The following is a 12,391-nucleotide window of genomic DNA, read 5'->3' as shown; positions in this document are numbered from 1 at the left end:
CCTTCAGTGCTTTGAGGAATGCACACGGCTGGTATGCACAGATGACGCCATCCTAAGCATGAGCATCCCACTTATGCGTCTGCTCATGCAAACTTTGACGCACCTTAAGGAGCAGGCGTCTGCAGCCAATGTTGACGAGGAAGAAGAGGTGGAGGGAATCCTTGATGACATTCAGCCATTGTCTGCTCAGGGACCTCTCCTGGACGAGGTGGAGGAAGAAGAGGAGGATGATGATGGGGATGATTACTTAGGGGAGGAGGATGCATCTCGTGGGGCAAGTGAAAATGTTGGCGTGGCAAGGTCTGGTACAGGGTTTGTGCGTGACTGGAGGGATGTGGATTTGCCAGAAAGTGCTCCTCCACCCAGCACTCGCAGTGCATCATTGACACGGGAACATTGGCCCACATGTCAGATTATGCCTTGCAGATCCTAAAAAGGGACCCACGCATTGCCAAAATGATGAACGATGACGACTACTGGTTGGCCAGCATCCTGGATCCACGCTATAAAGGCAAATTACAAAACATCCTGCCACAGGAGAACCTTGACCTAATATTGGCTACTAAACAAGCAACTCTGGTTAACCGGTTGGTTGAGGCATTCCCAGCACACAGCAGCGGTGATGGTTCTCACACGAGCCGTACGGGCTGGGGGCAGCTTGGCAGAGGTGTTCGTGGTGCACACAGCAGAAGTGGCGTTGGAGACAGGGGTTTCATGACAATGTTGTGGACTGATTTTTCACGGACCGCTCACACAACTGTTAATACAGTATCGATGGAAAGTGACAGGAGACAGCAGTTGTCAACTATGGTTAACAACTACTTTTCCTCCCATATCGATGTTCTCCCGCACAGGTCATTCCCCTTTGACTATTGGGCCGCTAAACTGGACACCTGGCCTGAATTGGCACAATATGCCTTACAGGAGCTCGCTTGCCCAGCTGCAAGTGTGCTATCGGAAAGAGTCTTCAGTGCAGCTGGATCAATCCTGACAGAAAAAAGGACCCGTCTGTCAACCCAAAATGTGGATGATCTAACCTTCATTAAAATGAACCATGCATGGGTTTCCAAGGATTTTGTCCCACCTTCCCTTGATGACACATAGGTTGCCAGAAAAATGGCTTGCTTTGATCCTCCTCCTATTCCGCGAACTTGACCTATTTCGCCTTTTGCAGCAGCTGAATGACCCACATCTACATATGCCACTTTGTAAACCTCCCTAAGTGGGCGGCCCCCCCATGGCCGGGGTCACCACCTAGCGCACAAAACCGTGCGAGTGCCGTTGCCCTGGACAGGTGGGTAGGCCGACTCTTGGGCGCGGGCACTGGCATAGGGTCCCTCATAGTGCAATCAAGTGTCTCTGACAGTGGTGGTGCACACCCGCCGTCAGACACACCGCCGTACTATGAGGGGCCCAGTGCCAGTACCGATGCCCACGAGTGTGCCCCCCTTGCTTGGGCAGGGCCCCAGCATTTGCAATGTTTACCTCTCCCTGCTCCTCCGCTGTGTAGTCGGTGCTGTCAAATCCTTCACTGGGACTGCCACTACAAATTGATTGAACTGAAAGATGATGGTTAAGATCTAGCTATGCCCTGTCCTGCTGGCCGGGCTCTAGCTCCAGATGATCAGTGGCTTCCATTTCTTATGGACGTCGACTCATAATTACATGCAGTGGTGGTTTATCATCAGCTTTCACAGTTTTCCTACTCACAAACGTGTGACATACCGGCGCACATTTCAAAATGTGCCCTCTCATGCCAATCAAATAGAATCGCCTACGGCCTGTGGCTTCTGTCTTTTGCACTCCAAAGTTACGTGACAGATCATGATAGCCAGTGAGCACCATGTTTACATTGCTCCCTGTGATGAAAATTGGATTGAGATAAGTAACAGTGATGGAATCAATGGAAGTGCGATACAGCAACTTTATTCACAAAAAAATGTTTTCACTGTCTCAACACACAAATTAATTGAGGGTCAGCATCGCCTATGAGAATTGTGACGGAAGTTTTTCCCGTGAATAATAATTCCTAGATTTCTGCAATCAATAGCCTTTATGTCACTAACTGTATGCATCTCATTTCCTATTGCGGAGAGGCTGGACTGTATTACTGAGACAGAAATATATATGAAGATTTAAAAATAGCACCAAAAGTATATAGTTGTGTACGCCTCAAATGCATTTCCTTTTTTCCACTTTTTAGATTGCTGTGTAATCCATACTGAGAACACGGAGATTTTACATGTTTAAACTATGCTATATATACCTGCTATCCAGTGATAAAGTACCCTTTCTCAACTTTGTACAATCTGGTCAAATCCATACTGGGCCTGAGAACATCTAAGTCTGCCTCCTGATCTATAGACATATATTTTTAATGTGTAAACTAGGCTACATATATACGTGTTATCCGGTGAAACTGTACCCTTTATCAACTTTCTACAATGTTGTTGAATCCATACTGGGCCTGAGAACGGCTGCCGAGCTGTTAAGCAAGCTACAGCACCTGTGGATTGGACACGTAATTTTTTCAGGAATGACGGTTAGGCCTAACTCCGGAATTGCGGTTGACCTGAACTTACTGGGAAATCGTCGTTCGCAGGGAATAATCTGAATCCCAGATCCCCATCACTAACGGAGTTCAGCAGTTTATCTACACCTGTAAGCGACAAAAGCTGGTCCTTTCAGTGTAGCGTGCATGCAGCCCCGGACATATACTGGAATGCTAGACCTGTTATTGCTCGATCTCACGTGCCACAGCCTCGCGTATCCCTCTAGTAAGCTTGATGTGTACCGCGGGGCCATGCCGGAGTCTCGGTCGTTAACGGAATAAAGCTGAGAAATCGCTAGCACAACTACAAACGGACATACCACACCACACACAGAATCGACAAAGCTTGCAATCTGTCCATCTTTTCTGTAGCTTGTATGGTAGTGGTTTCCCGGGTGCAGTCCAATTAAGCCACAGGCTCCACTCCTGGTGGTGCCCTTTTGGACATTCCTTTAAGGTTCAGCTTTGCAATCATACTGCCCCTGGAAACCAAAAACTTTGCCTTCAGGGACGCTGTTTGGAGGTTCGTGGGAATAACGCCACCCGATCAGCAGTCGGCATATGGGTCGCCCTCCCAGGGCTGTGGGGTACTCGGTACCGGGCCGGTGTCAGTGGGATGTGACACAGCAGCGGTGACCCGGACAGTGGCCCTGGGCGCCCATGTAAATGGCATGGTATAATGGTAAAGAGTTTATATAGATAGTTTGACGCCACCTGTGGTGTTCGGCAACATAGATGTTAGGCCGACGCTGCATGCAGATCCTCTGGGACTGATGGTGTTGTGCAGCAAAGATGGTGAAGCTCCCCACAGGTGGAGCTGGAGTCCCAGGAAGTGTAGATGTAGTGATGGGGGAAAGGCACAGGTGGTGTAGGTGCTGGTACCCAGATGTAGCGGTGCTGGAATAACTGTGGGACACCAGAGCGTGCAGTTCCAAAGCTTTACTCACAGTCTGCAGGTTACACAGATGCCTGCCTCCGTGCTGTGTCCTCCGGGTCAGGACCTCTGCCAACCTCCGGGACCAGAATGGAAAGCTCCCTTCCAACACTCCGCCAACATGTACCTTCCTGAACGTCTCCTTTCTAGCGCTTGTGGGGGAAGCACTCACAGGACCGTGGTTCACTGAAACGCCTCCTGTCTAACAGATGTTCCTCAGACTTTACTTGTATTTCAGACAGCTGTAGCCTTTTCGTTCTGCCTCGCACACTTCGATGCTGGGGCCTCCGAGCCTTAGTTGGGTACAGAGCATTTATAGCTGCTACTTTCCCCGGTTTCTGCTGCAGGAACATCAGTGTCCCTACAAACTCGGAGACCGGAATCCGGACCATGCGCTCCAGCTAGGAGTGAGCCTTAACTCTTCTCATCCTCCAGCTCCCCTTCTCACGTCCACACACTTCCCCTTCCCTGCACAGAGTGCCCTAACTTACCTCCTCCCGACCACAGAGAGCAGCTCCTCAGCAGTCAGGTTCAGAGGTCTCCCTGCTGGCCTGGAGTGGGAAATGTGTTGTGTGTTGGTTTCACTGCTAGAGAGATCCTTCGTTGCTCCCAAGCTTGACAACACACTCCCTAGGAGGAAGGCAATGCCACAGTGGCGACCGTACTCTTGGGGACGCCACAAGTGCACTGAGGCCCAGCCACTGCTGGATGATGCTGCTGGTACATTGACCCAGACCACTACGTTCCCCTCGCACTCTACACAGCCAGAATCTGACCCAGAGGAAACTCAGGTTCCCCTTCCCACATACTATACCACCTTACACGATGACAAAGAGGAAGGTGCAGATGAAAGTGCAGGTTCCTTGAGCAGGTGGGGGGGCATACTCATGGGCGATGGCACTGGCACAGGGCACCGCATAGTACGCAAAAGTGTCTCTGCCGGTGGGAGGGCCTAAACAGCCAAGTGCAGTGAGATGGAAGATGGGGACGACAAGGAGTTCAGGGTAGTGCAGGGATTCCCTAGCAAGGAGACTTATGTAATTGTTTTCAATGTTGGGACAGCAATTTTTGGGGAGCACTATACTCTGGTGGGGGCCCACCATACACTGGAGCATTCCAAAGGTGGACATCAGACACTGGAGCATCATTTACAGGGCCCATTATACACTAGAGCAGTAGAAATGGGGCCAATTATATATGGAGCATTATTTGGGCCCATAAGACAGTGGAGCTTCATCCATTTGGACCAACATATACAGTATACGGTTTGAAACATTATATGGGAATAATGATTCCGTATGGAGAAATATATGGGCCTCATTACTCTGTATAGCGCACTAAGTGCTGGCCATAATACTGTATGGAGTTATATACTGTCCATTTTTGGAGGTATTGGAGAATTTAAAATGGATATCAGTCAAGAGATGTAAGAAGTGAAGTATTTTTCATTGTACTATACTGCTATTTCTCTGCCGTATCGGAGCATCATGAGTTGTGGTATGTGTTAAAGGGGCGCTCTTTGGCCCTGAGCCCACAAAAACCTGGAGCCAGCCCCCCCCACAACTGTAGCCAAATAACCCCCATTTTTCAGTGCGTAACTAGTATTATGAAGTTAATTAAGGTTGACAAGCTTCAGTAACAAGAATTTATGCTTTTGGCATTCAAATGGGCACTGTTGGTGTGTTTCCTGTCCTCCTCTCACTGCTGACTTTAGTTCTCCATTGACTTACATTGGGTTTCGTGTTTCGGGACGACCCCGACTTTTCCCTATAGTCGGCCGATTTTGCTCGACCCGACTTTTGGAAAAGTCGGGTTTCATGAAACGAAACTCGACCCTAAAAAACCAAAAGTCGCTCAACTCTAGTTATTACATCTTTTTTCTGCCAAATGCAACGTTTCGACCCATAAGGAAAAAGACCCTTATGGGTCGAAACGTTGCATTTGGCAGAATAAAGATGTCATAAGATACTTTATCTTCACCAGGATGGAATGCTGTGCGCTTTTTCTTACGATGTCCTGTGGTTTCATGAAACTCAAATTGAACGTTTTGGGCATAATGACCATCATTACATTTGGAGGAAAAAGGGAGAAGCTTAGAAGCCTAAGAACACCATCCTATCTGTGAAACACAGGGGTGGAAGCATCATGCACTGGGGTTGCTTTGCTGCAGGAAGGACTGGTGCACTTCAAAAAAATAATTGGCATCATGAGAAAAGAAGATTATGTGGCCATACCGAAGCAACATCTCAAGACATCAGCCAAGAAGTTACAGCCTAGGCAGAAGTTAGTCTTCCAAATGGACAATGACAAGAAGTATACTGCCAAAATGGTAACAAAGAGGCTTAAGGATAACAATGTTTTGGAGTGACCATTAGTGATTAGCGAGTATACTCGTTGCTCAGGTCTTTCCAATCATGCTCTGGTGTCCTCTGAGTATTTTGGCGCACTCGGAGATTTAGTTTTCGTCGTCTTATCTGCATGATTTGCGACTGCTAGACAGCTCAAGCTGTGTGGATTACCTGTTTGTTAGGGAATTCCCACATGTATTCAGCCTGTCTACAAGTCGCAAATCATGCAGATAACACGACGAAAATTAAATCTCCGAGCACGCCAAAATACTCAGGACACCAGAGCATGCTCGGGAAAACCCGTGCAACGAGTATACTCGATCATCACTAGTGGCCATCACAAAGCTCTAATCTTAATCCGATTGAAAAATTTTGGGTAAAGTTGAAAAGTCAGGTGCGAGCAAGGCGACCTACAAAACTGTTACCAGTTACATCAGTTTTGTCAGGAGGAATTGGCCCACATTATTGTGAAAAGCTTGTGGAAGGATATCTCAAATGTTTGACCCAAGTCATTCAATTTAAGGGCAATGGTACCAAATGCTAATGAAATTTATGTAAACTTTTGACTTCGCAGTAAGTAATGAAAATGCCTTAAAACATTCTCTCTGTCATTATACTGGAATTTGGCAAATACTAATAATTATGGTAATGCTAATTGACCTAAAATGACCTAAAATGGGAAATGTTTATTCTGATCTCATGTCAGTTATTGAGAAAAACATCTATATGTGTATTTTTATATAGTGTATGAAAACTTCTGGTTTCAACTATATGTGTGATATGCAGTAGCATGTAGGGAATTTAGAAGGTTAATGTCAGTCTATACATTGCCTAAACCTCCCTGTCATGTCCTCTGCCTTTGCTCCTGCCCATACAAGAACAGTACCCAAGTGTAGGACTGCCAATAATGTCTTTCACTAATTCAAATAGTTTCCCCATATGTATCATGAAGATTCATCAGGGAATGTACTGGATGGGGCCTACAATAGATCTGGAGAACCACCATGGTCATCAGGACTATAGTAACTGCCTGGAGTCCTCACTTCCTCTGAATACTGAATACTCGTCACCGCTGTTACTGGGGTCCTGTTATTCAAGATATATATGGATAAAAATTAGCTGGGTTGAGTGAATTTGTATGAATTAGACACAAATTTGATTTGCATTGAATCATTTTGCTCTTCCCTGCAAATGAGTAATAATATATATCTCAATTACCTATGAGTGATGGACCTAAAGAACCTTTGTTACGGTCCGGATGCTCTCGAAAAGCTCAACTTATTGTTTCATCTGTGATTTCTCAATACTGAATATTTTACATTGAGAGATAAAATATTCATCAAATACTTTTTATTCTGTGTGTGATTCTACATTGTCAATTCAATTTATCTAAAACATATTGGCTTTTAATTTTTATTTGAACTTACCAACCCTCCACATGTGCTGAAGGAAGCAAATGATCCATGATGTCCAAGAACAGTGCCACTATAATAGCAGTCTCTATCAATAATCCCAGTATTCAACGATTCCTTCCTGTCTCTCTTCCTCTCTTCAACCACAAAGCTTGGAGACAAAAAACGGTTATCCTTTTTCAATAAAAGATACAGGTCCTTCCCAAAGGCAGAAATCCTCACCTTCATCTTTTCATTGTTATCTACTGTTTGACTTGTAGAATTGTTAAATTTTCCAGAACGGGATGTCATAGTGGGTGAAGTCATACTGGGGGGAAGGGATTTTATTGATTTTGACAACCAAGGAATTTGGGAGAAATGGTAAAGCTCATGGGACTCATGTTCTTCATATTGCTCCTCGTTCTGATCCATCTGTTGGTGAAAATAACTTGGAGTAGATGAAAGAGAAGATACAGAACGAACTTCCCGAGAACTAACAGCAGCCTGATTATTTTCCGAATGAAGGTCCTCACTGCTATGATTTCTGTAGACATCTTGGACACCTGACTCCGCAACAGTCCTTCTATTTTGACCTTTTTCCTGTGGGCCCCATAAAGATGGAAACACAACTTCCCATTCTTCATCCCATTGGAAAGATGAAATTAGACCTTAAAAATATAATATCAAAGCAGAAGATTATTTGAAAGGCAATGGTCATATTCATGTACCAAGTTAAACATAAAGTATAAAAATACAGTATAACAACATTTATCTTAATTTTAAATGGGTTGTCTAAATTTATCAGAACGCTTGTCCATGAGTTTTTTTGTATTGCAATTACGCTCTGTTGAAGTGAACAGGGATGAGTTTCAATATCAGAGAAAACCTGAGAACGCTTTTGGAAGAATGCAGCTAATAATGTTTTATTCGTTATTTATGGTTCCATGTATAAAATTCCAAGGATGGCATCAAATCCTTTCAAGGGAGAACAGGAAACCCTTTCATAAAGGTTTCCCTTTCATGGGAAAGACATGTCTAATCTACCAAAGCATAAATATATTCCTTCATTCACATTGGATATACAGTAGTTTTACCATATGCATCAATGTAAAGAAAAACTTAGTTTTCAACATTAATATTATTTGTATAATAATATTATTATAACAATATTATATCATAGAATCATAGTATGGTAGAGTTGGATGGGACCTCCTGGGACATCTGGTCATTCCGCTGCTCAAAGCAGGATTCACTAAATCATCCCTGACAGATGTCTGTCCAGCCTCTGTTTGAAGACTTTCATGGATGGAGAACTCACCACCTCTTGTGGCAAACTGTTCGACTCATTGATCACCCTAACTGTCAAAAAGTTTTTTCTTATGTCTAATCTGTGTATCCTCCCTTTCAGTTTCATCCCTTTGCTTCTAGTCTTTCCTTGTGCAAATGAGATTAACCCCTTCACCCCCAAGGGTGGTTTGCACGTTCATGACCGGGCCAATTTTTACAATTCTGACCACTGTACCTTTATGAGGTCATAACTCTGGAACGCTTCCATGGATCCCGGTGATTCTGACATTGTTTTCTCGTGACATATTGTACTTCATGTTAGTGGTAAAATTTCATTCAAATAACTTGCGTTTATTTGTGAAAAAAATGGAAATTTGGCAAAAATTTTGAAAATTTCGCAATTTTCCAACTTTGAATTTTTATGCCCTTAAATCACAGAGATACGGCACACAAAAAACTTGATAAGTAACATTTCCCATATGTTTACTTTACATCAGCACAATTTTGGAACCAAAATTTTTTTTTGTTAGGAAGTTATAAGGGTTAAAAGTTGACCAGCGATTTCTCATTTTTACAACACCATTTTATTTTTAGGACCACATCACATTTGAAGCCACTTTGAGGGGTCTATATGATAGAAAATACCCAAAAGTGACACCATTCTAAAAACTGCACCCCTTAAGGTGCTCAAAACCACATTCAAGAAGTTTATTAACCCTTTAGGTGCGTCACAGGAATTTTTTTGAATATTTAAAAAAAAATGAACATCTAACTTTTTTTCATAAAAAAAATAATTCAGGTTCAATTTTTTTTATTTTACCAAGGGTAACAGGAGAAATTGGACTGCAAAAGTTATTGTGCAATTTGTCCTGAGTACGCAGATACCTGATATGTGGGGGGGAATGACTGTTTCGGCGCATGGCAGAGCTCAGAATGGAAGGAGCGCCGTTTGACTTTTTCAATGCAAAATTGGCTGGAATTCAGATTGGACGCCATGTCACGTTTGGAGAGTCCCTGATGTACCGAAACAATGGAAACCCCCTACAAGTGACCCCATTTTGGAAACTAGACCCCCCCAAGGAACTTATCTAGATATGTGGTGAGAACTTTGAACCCACAAGGGCTTCACAGAAGTTTATAACATAAAGCCATACAATTAAAAAATCATATTTTTTCCACAAAAATGATCTTTTCACCCTCAATTCTTATTTTTCCAAGGGTAACAGGACTCTAAAAGTTATTGTGCAATTTGTCCTGAGTACGCTGATACCCCACATGTGGGGGTAAACCACTATTTGGGCGCATGGCAGAGCTCGGAAGGGAAGCAGCGCCATTTGACGTTTTTGGCTGGAATTGAGATCGGACACCATGTCGCGTTTGGAAAACCCCTGATGTACCAAAACAGTAGAAACCCCCCACAAATGACACCATTTTGGAAACTAGACCCCCCTAAGGAACTTATCTAGATGTGTGGTGAGAACTTTGAACCCCCATGGGCTTCACAGAAGTTTATAACATAAAGCCATACAATTAAAAAATCATATTTTTTCCACAAAAATGATCTTTTCACCCTCAATTCTTATTTTTCCAAGGGTAACAGGACCCTAAAAGTTATTGTGCAATTGGTCCTGAGTACGCTGATACCCCACATGTGGGGGTAAACCACTATTTGGGCGCATGGCAGAGCTCGGAAGGGAAGCAGCGCCATTTGACGTTTTGGGCTGGAATTGAGATCGGACACCATGTCATAGAATCATAGAATCATAGAATCATAGAATCGTAGAGTTGGAAGGGACCTCCTGGGCCATCTGGTCCAACCCCCTGCTCAAAGCAGGATTCGCTAAATCATCCCAGTCAGATGTCTGTCCAGCCTCTGTTTGAAGACTTCCATTGAAGGAGAACTCACCACTTCTCGTGGCAGCCTGTTCCACTCATTGATCACTCTAACTGTCAAAAAGTTTTTTCTAATATCTAATCTGTGTCTCTTCCCATTCAGTTTCATCCCATTGCTTCTAGTCTTTCCTTGTGCAAATGAGAATAAAGTTGATCCTTCTACAATGTGACAGCCCTTTAGATATTTGTAGACAGCTATTAAGTCTCCTCTCAGTCTTCTCTTTTGCAAACTAAACATTCCCAAATCCTGCAACCTTTCCTCATAAGACAGGGTTTGCAGACCGGTCACCATTCTGGTCGCTCTTTTCTGAACTTGCTCCAGTTTGTTGATGTCTTTTTTAAAATGTGGTGCCCAAAACTGGACACAATATTCCAGATGAGGTCTGACCAAAGAGGAGTAGAAGGAAATAATGACTTCACGTGATCTAGACTGTATGCTTCTGTTAATACATCCTAGAATTGCATTTGCCTTTTTTGCTGCTGCATCACACTGTTGACTCATATTCAGTCTGTGATCTATTAGTATACCCAAGTCTTTTTCACATGTGCTGTCACTTAGCCCTATTCCTCCCATTCTATATATGCTTTTTTCATTTTTATTGCCCAGATGTAGTACTTTGCATTTCTCCCTGTTAAAAACCATTCTGTTAGTTGCTGCCCACTTCTCCAGTTTATTTAAATCTTTTTGAATCCTTTCTCTCTCTTCTCTAGTATTAGCTATCCCTCCTAGCTTTGTGTCATCAGCAAATTTAATCAGTTTACCCTCAATTCCTTCATCTAAATCGTTGATAAAGATGTTGAACAATACAGGGCCCAGGACAGAGCCCTGTGGTACCCCACTTGAGACATTCTTCCAACTGGATGTGCAGCCATTTACGACCACTCTTTGGGTCCGATCACTAAGCCAGTTATGAATCCACCTAACAGTTGCCTTGTCCATTCCATACTTAGTCATTTTTTCAATAAGGATTGTATGAGAGACTTTGTCAAATGCTTTGCTGAAGTCAAGATATACTATATCTACAGCATTTCCTTGATCCACCCAATCAGTGATACCGTCATAGAAGGAAATTAAGTTAGTCTGACATGACTTATTAGTTAGAAACCCATGCTGACTCTGTTTAATCACTTCATTCTTATCCAGGTATTGACATACATGTTGTTTAATAATTTGTTCAAAGATCTTTCCTGGTATAGAAGTCAGACTCACCGGCCTATAGTTGCCTGGGTCCACCTTCTTCCCCTTTTTGAAGATAGGAACAACATTTGCTCTTCTCCAGTCTTCTGGCACTTCTCCTGTTCTCCAAGAATTTTCAAAGATTATGGAGAGGGGTTCAAAAATTTCTTCTGCTATCTCCTTCAGTACTCTGGGGTGTAATTCATCTGGACCTGGAGACTTGAATTCATTTAGGTTAGCTAAGTGTTTCCTCACTATCTTTCTGTTTATAGATATCCTGGATTCTTCTATTCCCTTAATAGGACAGTGAATAACAGTTGATGTTGCATTTCCTTTCTGAGAGAAAACAGATGCAAAATAGGAATTTAAAAGTTCAGCCTTCTCAACATCCTGTCTTACCATTTCATCATTTTCATCCTGTAAAAATCCTATAGCATCTTTGACTTTTCTTTTACTTTTGACATATCCCCAAAATCCTTTATTATTGCTTTTGACATCTCTTGCAAGCCTCAGTTCATTTTCAGCTTTAGATAATCTGATTTGTGCCCTGCAGGTTCTGCAGACAGCATTATATTCTTCTTTAGATATGCCTCCCTCTTTCCATTTTATAAACATTTTTTTCTTCCTTTTTAGCATGTGCTTAAGTTCTGTGTTCATCCATCCTGGTTTCCTTAAATGCTTCCTATTCTTCCCTCTTTTCGGAATTGTTAACAACTGTGCTTTGAGAATTTCATTTTTCAAGATTTCCCATCCTTCCTGGACATTTTTGTCTTTAAGGATATCCAGCCATTGGATCCCTCCAATTCTCTT

The 12,391-nt window shown here is 43.1% G+C and overlaps 1 protein-coding gene across 1 annotated transcript in view; it reads right to left on the bottom strand.

Moving 5' to 3' along the window:
* ADAMTS19 (ADAM metallopeptidase with thrombospondin type 1 motif 19) overlaps positions 1 to 12,391 on the bottom strand; it is a 444,363-nt gene that overhangs the window by 412,977 nt on the left and 18,995 nt on the right. The window contains exon 2 of the mRNA XM_073557745.1: positions 7,261 to 7,892. Coding sequence (XP_073413846.1) covers positions 7,261 to 7,892 — 632 coding nt within the window. The remainder of the gene's footprint in view (positions 1 to 7,260; positions 7,893 to 12,391) is intronic.

This window comes from Dendrobates tinctorius, unplaced genomic scaffold, assembly GCF_039654945.1.
Source record: "Dendrobates tinctorius isolate UK_male_01 unplaced genomic scaffold, ASM3965494v1 ptg000003l, whole genome shotgun sequence".
NCBI lineage: Eukaryota > Metazoa > Chordata > Amphibia > Anura > Dendrobatidae > Dendrobates > Dendrobates tinctorius.
The sequence above is the reverse complement of the archived record's forward strand: the minus strand, read 5'-3'. Positions and strand labels throughout refer to the sequence as shown.